An 18,097-nucleotide genomic window follows, 5' to 3' on the forward strand; every position below is an offset into this window, starting at 1 on the left:
TCACGTCTGATAATGCACCATCCTATTCTGCCCACGCCCAGGAAAAAATGCCAGTTTTAGGAAGGGGATTCAGAAGGACTAGTGATGGCCTGAATCTCCATGGTTGAAGGTTCTGGGCTGTACTCCAGCACCTCCTCCTCCATCAAGATGCCCATTGCCCCCTGGTCACTCCTTTAGATTGAGTGGCAGCTGGAATGAGCTCCAGAAGCCACTCCATCATCGGGCACTGCCAGTGCTAGAGGGCCCTTAACAGTTGGGAAATGCTGTGGATGCCCTCAGCTGTGATCCTGTGTGACTGGACCAAGTCTTACATGCACCAGACATGTCCCTCAATGGCAGTGACATATCTGTTTGTGACTGGGCCCTGGGGCCTAGGGCCTCAGCCATGGACATCACTGAATGCTTGGAGGTCGTTAGATGTGGTATAGATCCTAGATCATAGAATCTACAGTGCAGAAGGAGGCCATTTGGCCTCCAAATTGGCCTCCAAATTACAGATGCTGCCAGACCTGAATTTGCACCAACCACAATTCCACCCAGGTCCTGTACTATCCCTGTAACCCCACATATTTACCTTCCTAATCCCCATGACACTAAGGGACAATTTAGCATGGCCAATCCACCGAACCCACACATCTTTGGAGTGTGGGAGGAAACTGGAGCACCTGGAGAAAACCCATGCAGACATGTATGCATTTCTTGGTCCAGGTTTTCCCTGTAGATGCCATCATTGCATAGTTGGCCTGGATACCACTCAATACCGGCATCATCTCCTGTGAGATGAGACTCCCGAATTTCTTCAGTTGTGCCTGCATTTGCTGGCCTCTTTTAAGATCTACACCAGCAAAGCCATTAAAGCATCACCTGAACGCTTATGTGCCAGGCTCACTAATAATATTAAAATTCAGATTTAAACATTTAAATCAGCTTCATGCTTTTCCTGCACACGAGGCTGATCACGCTGGCAATGAAATGCCGGTATCATCGTGAGATGCGAGAAACCAGATGTGAACCTGGTTTTCTGCCTCTCTCGCAAGCTTACCGACTCATCATTCCCATCGACCTGCATGATGAGCTGATCAGATCGCCCATCAGTCTCAGACCCATTCTTCTCCCTCAATCTGAATGTTAAATTCAATCATACTTAAGTCACTTCTATCCAGGAGCCCCTTTATGATGAGATCATGTAGATCATGACCTGCTATTATGCACAATAACAGGTCTAGTATAGCCTGCTGTCTGGTTGGCTGCAGAACATACCATTCCAATAAATTAACTACCCCAAAAGCAATCAATGATCTCGGCTATCTTTACCCATCTGACTTTTCCAGTCTATGTGCAAATTAAAATCTCCCATTATTATCCCCATACCTTTCTGACAACTCCAATTATTTCTTACTTTATGCTCCACCCTATCATGTGGTTACTATTTGGGACCTGTGCAAAACTTCCACAAGTGACTTCTTGCCTTTACTATTCTCTCTAATCAAACCATTTCCACATCCTGGTTTCCTGAACTTCAGTCATTCCTCTGTACTGTGCTAATACCACTATTATTAACTAACCGAGCCATCTCTACACCTTTTCCTTGTTTCTTGTCCTTCTTAAATATCCTGTATCCTTCAATAGTCAGGTCCAATTCTTGCCCTCCTGCAACCATGTCTCCGTAATTTTTTCTCCTTACAGATGCTGCCAGACCTGCTGAGATTTTCCAACATTTTTTTCTTTTGGTCTCTGTCATTTTACAGGAGTTAGAAACCCTACAGTACAGAAAGAGGCCATTTGGCCCATCGAGTCTGCACCGGCCACAATCCCACCCAGGCCCTACCCCCATATCCCTACATATTTACCCACTAATCCCTCTAACCTACGCATCTTAGGACATTACAGGCAATTTTTTAGCATAGCCAGTCAACCTAACCTGCGCATCTTTGGACTGTGGGAGGAAACCGGAGCACCCGGAGGAAACCCATGCAGACATGAGGAGAATGTGCAAACTCCACACAGACAGTGACCCAAACTGGGAATTGAACCCTGGTCCCTGGAGCTATGAAGCAGCAGTGCTATCCACTGTGCTACCGTGCCACCCCATGGTTGATGTTCACTCTCAGTTCGTCAGTTTTATTTTGAATGCTATGTGTATTCAATTATAGGACTTCTGGTTTTATCTGGTCTCATCTATTAGTCTGATTTTTATTTCTCGTGATATCTTTCTCTTTTGCCTTGTCTCTGCTGTTTGATCAACCACATCTTCCCAAATTTGATCCTTTGCCCCCATTATTTAGTTTAAAACCATCTCTACTTTCCTAGTTATATGGATCACAAGAACCAACCCTAGCATGGTTCGGGTGTAGACAGTCCCAGTCGTACAGCTCCTACTTTCCCCTGTACAGATGCCAATGTCCTACAATGTGGAATGCACATCTCCCATGCCAGACTTTGAGCCTTGCATTCATCACTCTAATCTGATTGGTACTATGCCAATTTGCACATGACGCAAGTAATAATCCAGAGATTACTACCTTTGAGGTTTTGCTTCTCAACTTGGCACCTAGATTTTCATATTGACTATGCAGAATTTCTTTGTTCTCCCTAAGTCATTAGGCCCAACATGGTCCTCCCCCTCCCACTTCAAGTTTCTTCTAGCTCCGAGCAGATGTCTCAAACCCTGGCATCAGGAAGGCAACGCAGACATCTGAACTCATGTTCTTTGTTTCACAGAATAGTCTCAATCACTCTGGCTATACTATCCCGTACTACCATTACATTCGTTCTTGGTCTCCCCACTTGAATGGCTTCCTGTACCATGTCACAATGGTCAGTTAATCCATCCATCCTGCAACTCTGAATAGAATGATTACAGCAAGCAATAGGTCATTCAGCCTATCGCATTCATATTACCTCTCTGCAAGAGCAACTTCCTAACCCCACACCACAGCTCTGAAAACCTTTCTCTTCAGGTAATTATTCAATATTCTTTTGCACCAAGTGTTTTTCAGTTTATAATCATTTGCTGCATAAAACATCATTCCCACATGTCTGCTTTGTTTAATTTGCCATCTGGTTCTTGATCCTTTTGCTAATGGGAATAGTTTCTCCCTATCAACTTTGTAGCTATAATCCCTTACTTGTGGAACCAGCTGTCTACAAACATCCTTTCCTCTCTTTGCCTTTACTGCTCTGCTGAAATCTGATCTCCGAGACCTTTGTATGTTTTTTCCTCAATTAGCTTCTGTTTCTGTTGCAACATGAGGTCACAGTTTGATTTCCCAGAAATCTGGTCTCACAGTCCGGAACCCAAAGATAAAACTCCTTTCCCAGAAACTTTGAAATGTTAGTTTTTCTTTCAGCTGGGGACTATTTCAAACAAAATAAGGCTTTGAAACCAAATTCAATGCAGACAACAGTTCATACATGCTTCCAGCTCCACAGATGCTGACATACCAAGGCCCCCATTAGTGGTCCTTTGGTACCCAACTAATTACTGCCTTAGCAACTTGAAAGTACTCATCCCATCCCCACTGTCTGCTTCTTATCTCCCATCCCATGTTAATATATTATCCACACCTCAATGATACCTTACCTTGTCTACTAACCTTTTGAGTGGAAGTTTTCCATTGCCTTTGGAAATCAAAGTACTACCTCTATTGGCTTCCTTTGTTTACCTGCTAGTTATGATCTCAAACACAAATTTCCTGTTGTAAACTGATTTTGTCTAATAACATTATTACTTAAGTGCATTGGTAAGATTTCCTTCATATTAAAGTCCAGCATTTTAACTGAAGTTAACTGACCTCTCGTGCCATGCTTTTTTTCTTTTTCGCCTTCCTTGAATATCAGTGTTCTATTTGAGCTAACTTCCTGTATCACTGCCTGGAAATCTCCTGATCCTCTTGGGACCATTCTAGAATCTAGGGAATTTTGGAAAATATTAACCAGTGTACCCATCTTCTCCTTTAGAATGTAGAAGTGTAGATGTTCTTGTGGATGTGTCAGCTTTTTGTCCATTAAATTTCTTCAAAAGATTTTTCTTGCTGAGATAATTTACCTTATTAGCCCCTTGGTTTATTTCTGAAATCTAATTTAAGTCCGCTATTGTGAAGGAAGACATTCAATGTCTCTGTGTCTCTGCCATTTACTCATTGCGCATGATAATTTTTTTTTACTCTTGCCTCCATGGAACTAACTTTAGTTATTTTTTTCCTTTTTGCATACGTCTCAAGCTCTTACAATCTGTATTTTTAAAAATATTTTGAGCTAGTTCGCTTCTGTCCTTTTCTTCTTTCCTTCTGTCATTAAGATTTTAGTCATCCATTGCTGGTTTCTACAAGTCCCCAACCCTCAGGCTTACTATTATTTGCCACATTACAAGTCTCTTTAAGCATTTTGAGCATTAGAAACCCGTTATAAGATGTTTATAAGCTGTATTTATTTATTCCTCACGATTTTCTCTCCCTCCCTAAAGGCAGTAAGTCACACTTGGGTATGATTGGGCAGATGGTGACAGCCTTTCGATGCCTTGTTATGAGCCTGGCTAACGAATGTCAGTGAATAGCTAAACTATCACAAGGAGCTTTGTGCTTTCACTGATGGGGATCAAAGAACAATACTCAGGAGCGAGATTCATCATTATTTCCTCATTTCATACTCAAAGCTGAGATTGACAATCAGGTTAAGCAGAGAGTTGGAATCAATGGGTGCTATTCTGGTTGGCAGTTGGCGACTAGTGAAGTGCCGCAGGGATTGGTGCCGGGGCCTCAACTGTAACCATTTACACAGATGATCTGGAGGAGGGGGCTGAGTGTAGGGTAACGAAATTTGCTGATGACACAAAGATGAGTGGAAAAGCAAATTGCGTGGAAGGTGTGGAAAGTCTGCAGAGAGATCTGGATAGGCTGAGCGAGTGGGCGAGGACCTGGCAGATGGAGTATAATGTTAGCAAGTGTAAGGTTATCCACTTTGGTAGAAATAATAGTAGGAGGGATTATTATTCAAAAAGTGAAAAGCTGCAGCATGCTACGGTGCAGAGGGACCGGGGGTTCCTTGTGCACGAGTTGCAAAAACCCAGTCTGCAGGTGCAGCAGGTGATCAAGAAGGCGAATGGAATGCTGGCCTTTATAGTGAGGGGGATAGAATATAAAAGTAGGGAGATTTGCTGCAACTGTACAGGGTACTGGTGAGGCCGCAGCTGGAGTACTGTGTGCAGTTTTGGTCGCCGCACTTGCGGAAGGATATATTGGCCTTGGAGGGAGTGCAGAGAAGGTTCACTAGGCTGATATCAGGGATGAGGGGGTTAGCCTATGAAAAGAGACTGAATCGACTGGGTCTGTACTTGTTGGAGTTTAGAAGGCTGAGGGGGGATTTTATGGAGACATATAAGATAATGAAGGGGATAGATAGGGTAGAGGTAGAGAGATTCTTCCCGCTTAGAAAGGATAGCAGGACTAGAGGGGACAGCCTCAAGATAAGAGGGGGGCAGTTTAGATCGGAGTTGAGGAGGAACTTCTTCACTCAAAGGGTGGTGAATCTCTGGAATTCTCTGCCCATTGAAGTGGTGGAGGCTACCTCGCTGAATATATTTAAGTCATGGGTAGATAGGTTTCTGATAGACAAGGGAATTAAGGGTTATGGGGAGAAAGCAGGAAAGTGGAACTGATCCACTTCAGATCAGCCATGATCTTATTGAATGGTGGGGCAGGCTCGAAGGGCTAGCTGGCCTACTCCTGCTCCTATTTCTTATGTTCTTAGGTCTCAATTACGCATTTTGCCCTTTTTGTGGGCTAAACTTCAATGAGGGGTGGCATGGTAGCGCAGTAGTTAGCACTGCTGCCTCATGCCTCAGGGACCCAGGTTCGATTCCCGGCTTGGGTCACTGTCTATGTGAAGTTTGCACATTCTCTCCATGTCTACGTGGGTTTTTTCAGGATGCTCAGGTTTCCTCCAACAGTCCAAAGATGTGCGGTTAGGTGGATTGGCCATGCTAAATTGCTCCTTAGAGTTAGGGCGACTAACTAGGGTGAATGCATGGGGTTGTGGGGATGGAGTCTGTTTGGGATTGTGCAGACTCGGTGGGCCAGATGGCTTCCTTCTGCACTATGATTCTATGATAAATTGGATAACTCTCAAATTTGGGTATGGGGATCATGGTGTTTGAATGCCCTACACCAGTTTAAAGTGATGTAGACAGATGTTGCCTGCTAATTATAAAGGTCATGACGTGCCATCCAGTGCTGAGTGCCCTATTGAAAAACATAAGTTTGTGAGATGTTAAGAGCACTTTAAACAAGTCTGCTCACTGTCAATAAGCCAGACTAAAGGCACAAAAGTGAAGTGCATTCTGACATGCAAATTCTGAAACCACTTACGAAAAATGGAAGACATGGAAAATTTGGCTGCTGGAATTTAACATGGATAAGTATGAGGTTATTCATATTGGTCAGAGGAATAAAAAGGCAACTTATTATTTAAATGGAGAGAAACTTCAAACTGCTTTAGTGCAGAGGGATCTGGGTGCATGAATTACAGAGAGTTAGGGTTATGTATTATAAATCAATGCAGCCCTCTGTAGTGTGTCACATGATTATGTGGTGACCTCATCAAGAGGGCTTGGAAGATTTTTTCTCTCTTCTACCCTGAGTTGTAAGCAAACAACACCTATCTAACTAAGTTCCACAAACTGGTTAAAAAAACCACCATTGGCAACTTTTTCATTTTTTTATCTTGGCTGTTAAGATGAGCTGACCACTTAAGTAAAAGACAAAATTTGTGAGGCCAATGGTTTTCCAGTAAAAATAGTTGGAAGAAACAACTTTGGACCCGAACCTTGAATCAAGGATCAATTTTCAAAAGGCCACTCCACCATCAATCAGTAAATGTGGCCATTAGAAATAAGCTTTTAGCCTTTGCTGAGCATGTATATTAATTTAAAAATTGATAAAATGCATCTTCAGCCATCACATAATTTTCTTACTCAACCGCAGCTTCAGGAGCACTTGAAGAGTTGGATGGAGGTGGGAAAAGAAAAAAAAGTGCATCAGTGGTAATACTGGTCAATACACACTGTTTGTGGGCTCAAAATCTTCTAGAAAATGAGCAAAGTTAGAATATAAGGGTATGTAAAAGCAAACTTACTTATCGAAGCCGGGGAATCCCTCCAGCAGCGGGCCTTGACATATGGTGGGCTGCAGATTTGGGTTCTCAAATTCAGTGGGAGAGAAAAACCTGCTTCTGGAGAAGCAACTGCTTAAAAAGAAAACAAATAACATAATTGTAACCAAGATTAAGCAGAAAAACATCTGAAATCACCTGTTTTAAAACAGATTGGTGTTTGCAAAAAAAATTTCTTAAAGCTATAGTCCAACCAAAAATACATTTTTTTAAAGAAATAACAAATAATTCAAAATAATTTGGAAGAAAAAAATTAAGAGGGAAAAAAAGTTAAAGGAAGTACTGTAATTTAAGAACTGATAACTGTGATGGCAGGAAAAGGTGGTGCTATGGAATTTTTGGATGAGAATGTACACCTATCATGGAGTACCTATAAAGAGAGATTTCAACATTACCTTGCTGCGAAGAAGATACCAGCTGAAATTGGAGTAGCAACTTTGTTGAGTGAAATAGGACATAAACCTTCACCTTATTACAAAGTCTTGCCTATCTTGTTAAGCCTGGTACATAAACTAACGAGGAATTGACGAAGACTGGGAATTGGTCAGGAATTGGCTAGCTGATAGAAGACAGAGGGCAGTGGTTGATGGGAAATATTCAACCTGGAGTTCAGTTACAAGTGCTGTACCTCAGGGATCTGTTTTGGGGCCACTGCTGTTTGTCATTTTTATAAACGACCTAGGTGAGGGTGTAGAAGGATGGGTTAGTAAATTTGCTGATGACACCAAAGTCGGAGGAGTTGTAGACAGTGAGGATGGGTGTTACAGTTTGCAGAGGGACATAGATAAGCTGCAGAGCTGGGCTGAGAGGTGGCAAATGGAGTTTAATGCGGAAAAGTGCGAGGTGATTCACTTTGGTAGGAGTAACAGGAGTACGGAATATAGGGCTAATGGAAGGACTCTTGGTAGTGTCGATGAGCAGAGAGATCTCGGTGTACATGTGCATAGATCCCTGAATGTTGGCACCCAGGTTGATAAGGTTGTTAAGAAGGCGTACGGTGTGTTGGCTTTTATTGGTAGGGGGATTGAATAGGACGGATGTCAGAGGTAGGTTCTTTACTCAGAGGGTAGTAAGGGCATGGGATGCCCTGCCTGCAGCAGTTGTGGACTCGCCAACTTTAAGGGCGTTCAAATGGTCGGTGGATAGGCTTATGGATAACATTGGAATAGTTTAGGTTAGAGGGTCATTAGATTGGTTCCACTGGTCGGTGCAACATCGAGAGCCAAAGGGCCTGTACTGCGCTGTAATGTTCTATGTTCCATGACCCTTGAGAATATCCCTTAACCAAATCTTTAATCACAGCAGAGAGAGTCACATTTAATCAACAAAACCAAGAAGAGGGTGAAAATATTCTAAAATTTGTAGCCATACTACGGAAACTAGCAACAAATCCTGAGTTTGTTCTGTCCTTAGAAGACAGTCTGCAAGTCAGCGTTGTTTGTGGATTTCAGAATGATGCTTGCTTACCAAAAGCTCTTGTACATTAAGACTTGCTGTTGAAATTGCAGTGTGCATGGAATTGGCCACTAAAGAAGATTCCCAAATTTGAGCTAGTGCTAAAATACTGAAATGAATACTGAGAAAAGAAAATCTCTCAACACGCAAGCATGTCATAGATGTGCACAATTGGCACATTCTCCACAGGAATGTTGGTGTTGAGAAAACAAATTTAGTTTGATTTATTATTATTGTCACATATATTATTATACAGTGAAAAGTATTGTTTCTTGCATGTTACACAGACAAAGCATACCAAACATAAAGAAGGAAAGGGGAGAGTGCAGAAAGTCGTGTTGCAATCGTAGTTAGGGTTTAGAGAAATATTAACTTAATGTGAGGTAGATCCATTCAAAAGTCTGACAGCAGCAGGGAAGAAGCTGTTCATAATGTTGTAATTCCGGCAAGAAAGGTCACATAGCAAAGGCACTTAGCACCAGATAGAATCTTCAGGCCTCAAAGATCGGTAAATTCCAGAAATCACCCAAATCTACACAAAACGTCTATAGAATAAGAAAAGACAATAAATATTCCCAGGAAGACACAATGGGTGGAATTTTCCCATCCTGCCCATCACAGGAATCGTAGTGGGTGGGACACAGAGCGCGCAAAAGTCCATTGACCTCAGGCGGGATTTTCCAAACTTGAGGCGAGTGCAGCCGGAAAATCCTGCCCAATGTCGAAGGAGGTTGAAAAATTAAAATACGGTGAATTACTGATGCAAGGCAAAACACAGAGATTTTATGTCTAATTGAAACAGGAATGAAATTAAAATGGAAGTATATGCAGGAGCCTCTGTTTACTATTGAGGAAGGCATGGATTTTTTGGGAACTTGGAGAAATAAATAGTGATGTCTTGAGGAATGTACATATAACAGAGAAGGAGGTACTGGAAGCCTTAAAGAACATCAAGATAGCTAAACCCCTGGGACATGATGAAGTGTATGCCAGGACGTTGTGGGAGGCTAGGGAGGAAATTGCAGGTCCCCTAACAGAGATATTTGAATCACTGACAGTCATAGGTGAGGTGAAGATTGGAGGGTAGCAAATGTTGTGCCTTTGATTAAAAAGGGCTGCAGGAAACTGCAGGCCAGTGAGCCTCATCTGTTGTTAGAAGGTATTCTGAGAGATAGGATCAACAGGCATTTAGAGAGGCAAGAACTGATTAGGGACAGTCAGCATGGCTTTGTGAGTGGAAAATCATGTCTCACAAATTTGATTGACAGTAACCAAGAAAGTAGGCAGTGCAGTTGATGTTATCTACATGGACATCTACATGATGTTATCTACAAGGCCTTTGACAAGGTACCACCTGGTAAGTTGTTGCATAAGGTAAATCTCACATGATCCAGGGTGAGATAGCCAAATGGATACAAAATTGGCTTGATGACAGGAGACTGAGGGTGGTGTAGAGGGCTGTTTTCGAACTGGAGGCCTGTGACCAGTGGTATGCCTCAGGGATCGGTTATTTGTCATTTATGTTAATGATTTGGATGAGAATTTAGGAGGCATGGCTCGTAGGTTTGCAAATGACACCAAGATTGGCCGCACAGTAAAGAAGGTTATCTAGGATTGCAACAGGATCATGATCAACTGGGCCAGTGGGCTGACAAATGGAAGATGGAGTTTAGATAAATAAGAGGTGATGCATTTTGGTAGATCGAACCAGGGCAGAACTTACTCAGTTAAGAATTGGGTGTTGGGGAGAGTTATAGAACTAAGATATCTAGGGGTACAGGTTCATAGCTCCTTGAAAGTGTAGTCATAGGTGGACAGAGTGGTGAAGAAGGCATTCAGCATGCTTGATTTCATTGGTCAGAACATTGAAAACAGGAGTTGGGATGTCTTCTTGAAGCTGTAGAAGACATTGGTAAGGTCACAATTGAAATACTGTGCACAGTTCTGGTCACACCATTATAGAAAGGATAGTATTAAATTAGAAAGAGTGCAGAAAAAAATTACTAGGATGCAACCATAATTTCATGGTTTCAGTTATGAGGCGAGGCTGGATAGATTGGGATGTTTTTCTCTATGTTATAGAGGTCTATAAAATAATGAGGGGCATAGATCGGCTAGATAGTCAATATCTTTTCCCAAAGATAGAAGAGTCTAAAACTCAAAGGCATAGGTTTAAGCTGAGAGGGGAGAGATACAAAAGGAACCAGAAGGACATTTTTTTCACATAGAAGGTGGTGAGTGTCTGGAGTGAGCTGCCAGAGATAGTAGTAGAGGCAGATACAATTTTGTCTTATAAAAAGCCTTCAGGCAGTTACATGGGTAAGATGGGCATAGAGGAATATGGGCCAAAAGCAGGCAATTGGGGCTAGCTTAGTGTTAAAAAAAGGGGCAGCATGGACAAGTTGGCCAAAGGGCTTGTTTCCATGCTGTAAACCTCTATGACTCTTTGACTCTCTTATTTCAGAAGATTCATAACAACATAAAATCAAGAATGTTCCACTAAAGCTGTCTAATATAATTCTGAGAACTTACATGGAAGAGATGGTTTTAGTGAAGGGTTATATCGTGGTGCAAATTGAAACAAATGGTCAAGCAGAAAAATTGCCGTTACATGTTATATTACTGCCATAATACAGATAAGTTTATCCTCACCACCTGGAGTCTTCTATTGTCCCTTCTCACTCTCCCCCTCCTAGGTCGCTCTTATCAGAGCCCAGTGATACCTGTCAGGGGTGATCAGATCCCTCCATACCACCATTTATACTATTTAAGCTGGCTTTTCCTTTTACTCCAGTGATCACTCAGACAGTCTCCTTCTCAATCACATCCGAACATCACACCTCAGGCATCTCTTTCTCCAGTCTCCACACCCACTTCAAAACCCTGACCTTTGCTTGGGGGGCCACCCCTCTTAACAACCAGTCTAAGGCTGGATGTTAGAGACAGATGCCTCCTTGTCCGTATGTGTTCAGTTCAGATGTCTTTCACTCACACACTCTCTCATCACAGATGATCACCTACTGTAGTTTGACCCACCCTATTAAGTTCGGTGATCTATTCTGGAGCTCCTGTTGTGGCCATTCAACTGGACCCGTAACCAGATCCCAGGTTTCGGCACCAATTTATTGTCGGTAAATAATACCTCTGAGACTAGTCATGAGTCAAAGTACAATAGGTTTATTACAAAAGCTTTTGGCAGAAGCCCAGTTCCTAAAGCGGTTCATCAGACTTCTCCCTGAACACAAGAGTGGATATATTATACATCCCGGTTCCCGCCACTGGTCACGTCCGCAGTTCTCCAGGATGTCTGTCATGGTTCGTCATCCATCATGTGGTTATTGCTGCCTCAGCGGTTTCATCCTTTGCGTAGTCCGTTGTAATCGTAGCTGTCTCAAGGCTGCGACTGACTCCGTTCTGTTCCTCTAGTGTGATTAGCCGTTATTGCATTTCGACATCTACAGTTTGTTTAGCCAGCGTACAAGGTTACAAGCTCGCACAAACACGTCAGGGGTGCAAATACAAGTCTTGCAATGCTTTGCACAAATCTTTAAGTTTTACAAAGTTCATTAATCCGTTCCCTTCTTCACTTGCTTTATAAAGAAGTTGTTCGTCCATCATCATTGATGAGGACCTCGACACCATTAGTCATGTTAAGACTGGTTGCAGTGTGTCCGAAGATGACTGATCAGGCCAATTTGGGCATGGAATGTCCTGGCACATATTGGACAGACTTGTGTAGACGCTGTAGTTGTTGCACTGGTGGCTCTGGACTTGATGTGGAGATGCCGGCGTTGGACTTGGGTAAACACAGTGAGAAGTCAGACAACACCAGTTTTAAGTCCAACCAATTTATTTGACAGTAAACTCACAAGCTTTCGAGGTTTCCCTCACCTGATGAAGAGGAAACCTCGAAAGCTTGTGAGTTTATTATCAAATAAATCGGTTGGACTTAAACCTGGTGTTGTCAGGCTCTGGACTTGCGCAGCTCGTGCTTAAGTTGTGCTTCAGCAATGCACCTGGCTTCGTAAGCTTGACAACCTTTGTGGATGAGACAGCGCCAGGTAGGACGATTTTGTGCCAGTGTTTCCCAGGTGGTCGTGTCTATGTCAGGCGACTTCAGGGAGGCCTTGTGTGTGTCTTTGAAGTGTTTCTTCTGCCCTCCAGCCTTCCAGCAGAGAGTCCCCCAAAAAGGAGCTGCTTGGGTATGCACTCATCTGACATACAGATAACATGACCTGCCCACCGGGTCTGCGCTCTCATCAGCAGTGTGTGGACTGATGATAGACTTGCTCTGGAGAGAACTTCAGTGTCAAGCAAATGATTGATTTGATGAGAATGATGAGGGGATACAGGCTCTACTTGTTGAAAAGTACAGTCTTCATCAGGCCTGTCAGAACGACCCATCATCAGCTGCCAAGAAAAATGCTTTTACCAGTGCTCGCAGGACAGTTCAGAATAAACTGCGTAAAATGCAGGATGCCTGGCTGAGCACCAAGGCAGATGAAATACAGGGATATGCTGACAGAAATGACTGGAAACGGTTCTATGAAACCCTCAACACTCTCTACAGACCTCAATCTCTCAGGAGTTCCCCCCTGCTGAGTACAGATGGTACAACTCTCATTACAGAGAGGGCTCAGATCCTGCAGAGATGGGCTTTGAAGCGACCTCAACTGACCATCATCCATTAACGATGATGCAATAGACAGGATTCCCCAGGTTGATATCAACAGCGCTATGGATGACCCACCGGTAGTAGCCGAAGTCACGAAAGCTGTCAGTCAGCTATCCAGTGGCGAAATCCCAGGGGCAGATGCCATAAGAAGCTCACCGAGTTGTTCCAGTCCTTTTGGAAGCAAGGATCCATTCCTCAGGAACTTAAAGATGCTTCCATCGTACGCCTCTACAAGCAAGTATGAGGTTGTAGATTGGCAATCGGCAAGTATGCGACAACCACCGAGGAATCTCGCTGCTCTCCATCACAGGAAAAACCCTCGCAAGAGCCGTGCTAAATCCTGCTGTCACTCATCTGGAGCTGGGCCTGCTTCCAGAGTCACAGTGTGGCTTCCGCAAAGGTCGCGGGACTATTGACATGATTTTTGCTGCGCGCCAACTTCAGGAGAAGCGTCAGGAGCAGAATCGCGAGCTCTACACAACCTTTGTTGACCTCGCGAAAGCCTTTGACACTGTAAGCCAACAAGGCCTGTGGAGGATCATGTCAAAGTTTGGCTGTCCCCCCAGATTCATTCAGATGGCACGCCAGTTCCATGATGGCATGATGGCCAGAGTACTGGATGACGAAGAATCCTCTGAAGCATTCCGAGTCACCAATGGCGTCAAACAGGGCTGTATGCTCACACCCACACTGTTCAGCATGATGTTTACTGCCATGCTGAATGAAGCCTTCCAGGACAGTGTTGCTGGAATCAGCCTCAAATACAGATTGAATCGGAAGCTCTTCAACCTGATAAAGATGACCCACTTGATGAAAGGGCAATGCTTCAAAAGCTCGTGCTACTAAATAAACCTGTTGGACTTTAACCTGGTGTTGTGAGACTACTTACTGTCAATTGACAAAGGCAAGTGTCCCATTTAATCATCCTACTAACATGTCCTTCTGCCTTCAGAGATCTATGGACAAACAGGCCAAGGTCCTTTGTTCAACAGAACTTCCTAGTGTAGTGTCATTCAGCTGCAAGCACCTGAACGTCAAGTGTTTGCATTTCATAGCATACTGCACCATGGGGAAGTGAGAAGTTTGCTATATCTTCTGTTCTATCCCGACAGGTTCTGCTTGTGAAACAATTCTGGGCCACAGTCACCTCAAGGGCCACTGCATCACTGTCTTCAGTCTGGTCTGAGCTTTCATGTCTGATGTCAGGTGGTGATACAGCTCTGGCCATCTTCTTGGTGAATTGCAAACACCAAACCCACTGCCTTTAGCAGCTGGACATAGGGTAAGTGCTCCCAGTAGACCCAAGATGGTAAGGCCTCCTGCTGAGAGCTCTTCTTTTCCTCCCAGTGTGAGCAGCTTGGGTCAGCTTGATATAACCTTGTGAGAACTGAGTCTGCAATATCATTATCTCCATTTAATGCTAAACAAAACCTTCAAACCTCTTTAGCTGAGGTGATATTTTGGTAGACTTTGTCCTTTTTAATATTGCACAGCTCATTGCATCTTACAATGGAACAATCAAAATTACTAATCCAAACAAGAAGCAAAAGCACACAAACACAAAAGTAACCAATAAGACAGGATATTTCTTCCTTTTGACTGATTTCTTCACAAATGCTTTTCAAGTAGTTAAAACATCACAAAAGTGATGATTTATTCAGAAAATATCACTGACAAAGCATGTCCCGTAATAAATGCAAATTAGCTAAGTCCAACAAAAGTGCATTTGTGATCTTAGTTTAATAGTTAATAGCCAACCATGTTGCTCTGAGAAAAGGGAATAAGTTACGTCAAGATTGCTTTTTAAAGAGGCACTTGGTAAACAAGAATTCAGTATACATATAACATGGCTAGTGCCCGATTACAGATTCTAGGCTTCATGTTTGGCATAGTTGGTCTTGGTTTTGTGCTTGTTGCTACAATATCTAAAGAATGGAAAATAACAAGTAGTGCAACTTCAGTGATCACTGCTACCTGGATTTTCCAAGGCCTTTGGACAAATTGTGCTGGAAATGCTCTTGGTGCTGTTCACTGCCGAGATCATCTAACTATGTTTAAGTTGGCAGGTAAGATTTGCTTTCAATTTCAATGGTTTTTGCAATGATATGGTTAGATGGGCTTTAGATTGGTTTCACAGGTCGGCACAACATCGTGGACCAAAGGGCCTGTACTGCCCTTCTATGCTCAATGATTCTATGATATTAAACCGCAATTTGTAACACATAAAAATGTGAATTCAGGTAACATTGGGAATATTAATTAGATTTAGTTCCTTATTGAAATAACTAATGAAATGATTTTTGAGTTTAACTATTAATCTCTGTATTTTAATTGGATTAATCATGCATTAAAATAATGAGTAGAGTGAAAAAATGTGTTGACTTAATATCAACAATACTAATTTCTAGGTATAAAGCTTTTCCAATTAAAAAGTGGAATTCAAGGGTCCAGGATGGCCAGGCTCAGGATGGTGATCACTCTGGCTGCTTTCTGTTTCTATGCATTCTCTGTTAGCTGCACTGTCATGATGTGGGTCTGCCGGCGTTGGACTGGCGTAAACACAGTAAAAAGTCTGACAACACCAGGTTTTAGTCCAACTGATTTATTTGATAATACTCACAAGCTTTCGCGGTTTCCCTCTTCATCAGGTGAATGGAGAGTTCTGGCCTCAGACAGAGCATATAAAGCACAGACAGTTTAGAGATTACTGATTAGAATGCGAATCCTTACACCTAACCTGCTGTTCAAGACTTGAAGTGGCTGACAATGTGAGTGGAAGGAGCACTGATCACAGGTTACAGAGATGTGTATTGTCTCCAGACAGTACAGTAAGTGAGGTTTTGCAAACCCAGGCAAGTCACGGGGGTTACAGATAGTGCGACATGAACCCAAGATCCCTGTTGAGACCGTCCTCATGTGTGCGGAACTTGGCTATCAGTCTCTGTTCAGCGACTCTGCGCTGTCGTGTGTCGTGAAGGCCGCCTTGGAGAATGCTTACCCGAAGGTCAGAGGCTGAATGCCCGTGACCACTGAAGTGTTCGCCAACACGAAGGGAACAGTCTTGTCTGGTGATTGTCGAGCGATGTTCATTCATCCGTTGTCGTAGCGTCTGCATGGTCTCCCCAATGTACCATGCTTCGGGACATCCTTTCTTGCAACGTATCAGGTAGACAATGTTGGCCGAGTTGCAAGAGTATTTACCATGTACCTGGTGGATGGTATTCTCACGTGTGATGATGGTATCCATATCGATGATCCGGCATGTCTTGCAGAGGTTGCTGTGGCAGGGTTGTGTGGAATTGTGGTCACTGTTCTCCTGAAGACTGGGTAGTTTGCTGCGAACAATGGTCTGTTTGAGGTTGTGTGGTTGTCTGAAGGCAAGAAGTGGGGGTGTGGGGATAGCCCTGGCGAGATGTTCGTCTTCATCAATGATATGTTGAAGACTCCGGAGAAGATGTCGTAGCTTCTCCGCTCCGGGGAAGTACTGGACGACGAAGGGTACTCTGTCCACTGTGTCCCGTGTTTGCCTTCTGAGGAGATCGGTGCGGTTTTTCGCTGTGGCGCATCGGAACTGTCGATCTATGAGTCGAGCACCATATCCTGTTCTTATGAGGGCATCTTTCAGGGTCTGGAGGTGTCTGTCACGATCCTCCTCATCTGAGCAAATCCTGTGTATACGGAGGGCTTGTCCACAGGGAATGGCTTCTTTAATATGATTAGGGTGGAAACTGGAGAAGTGGAGCATTGTGAGATTGTCTGTGGGCTTGCGGTACAGTGAGGTGCTGAGGTGACCGTCCTTAATGGAGATGCGTGTGTCCAAGAATGCAACTGATTCTGGGGAATAGTCCATGGTGAGTCTGATGGTGGGGTGGAATTTGTTGATATCATCATAGAACATAGAACATAGAACACTACAGCACAAACAGGCCCTTCGGCCCACGAGTTGCGCCGATCACATCAACACCTACCAATCTATAGACCTATCTATAACCCCCAATCCCATAAAACCCCATATACTCATCCAGAAGTCTTTTAAAAGACCCCAGCGAGTTCGCCTCCACCACCACTGACGGCAGCCGATTCCATTCACTCACCACCCTCTGAGTGAAAAACTTACCCCTAACATCACTTCTGTACTTTCTTCCCCGCACCTTAAATCTGTGTCCTCTCATAGCAACCATTTCAACCCGGGGAAATAGCCTCTGAGAATCCACCCTACCTATTCCTCTCAACATTTTATAAACTTCTATCAGGTCGCCTCTCAACCTTCGTCTCTCCAGGGAAAAGAGACCCAGCTCCCTCAACCTAACTTCATAAGGCATGCCTCCCAGTCCAGGCAACGTCCTTGTAAATCTCCTCTGCACCCTTTCAATAGCTTCTACGTCTTTCCTATAGTGAGGCGAAAAGAACTGCGCACAGTACTCCAAATGAGGCCTGACAAGGGTCTTATAAAGTTGCAGCATTACCTCCCGACTCCTAAACTCAATCCCTCGATTAATGAAGGCCAGTACACCATACGCCTTCTTGACCACCTCCTCCACCTGCGAGGCCAATTTAAGAGTCCTGTGGACCCGGACCCCAAGATCCTTCTGCTCTTCAACACTACTAAGACTCCTGCCCTTGATAGTGTACTCGTTCATCCCGTTGGTTCTGCCAAAATGGACGACTACACATTTATCCGCGTTGAAGTCCATCTGCCACTTCTCCGCCCAGTCCTGCATCCTATTTATGTCCTGCTGCAACTTTTGCCATCCTTCCAGACCATCCACAACACCACCGACCTTCGTGTCATCAGCGAAC

At 43.7% G+C, this 18,097-nt stretch overlaps 1 protein-coding gene across 4 annotated transcripts in view; it reads left to right on the forward strand.

Moving 5' to 3' along the window:
• The first annotated feature begins 14,881 nt into the window (after positions 1–14,881).
• LOC145349558 (claudin-10-like) overlaps positions 14,882–18,097 on the forward strand; it is a 69,882-nt gene continuing 66,666 nt past the window's right edge. For 2 of the 4 annotated variants that reach the window (XR_013888087.1, XR_013888088.1), the window contains exon 1: positions 14,882–15,363. Coding sequence is in view for 2 of the 4 variants with exons in the window: in XM_080198152.1 (XP_080054278.1) it covers positions 15,144–15,363 (220 nt within the window). In the remaining 2 variants the exon portion in view is untranslated. The remainder of the gene's footprint in view (positions 15,364–18,097) is intronic. The other 2 variants (XM_080198152.1, XM_080198154.1) reach the window with 2 other exon arrangements.

The sequence above is a fragment of the Carcharhinus amblyrhynchos genome, chromosome 10 (assembly GCF_965287045.1).
Source record: "Carcharhinus amblyrhynchos chromosome 10, sCarAmb.v2.hapA, whole genome shotgun sequence".
NCBI lineage: Eukaryota > Metazoa > Chordata > Chondrichthyes > Carcharhiniformes > Carcharhinidae > Carcharhinus > Carcharhinus amblyrhynchos.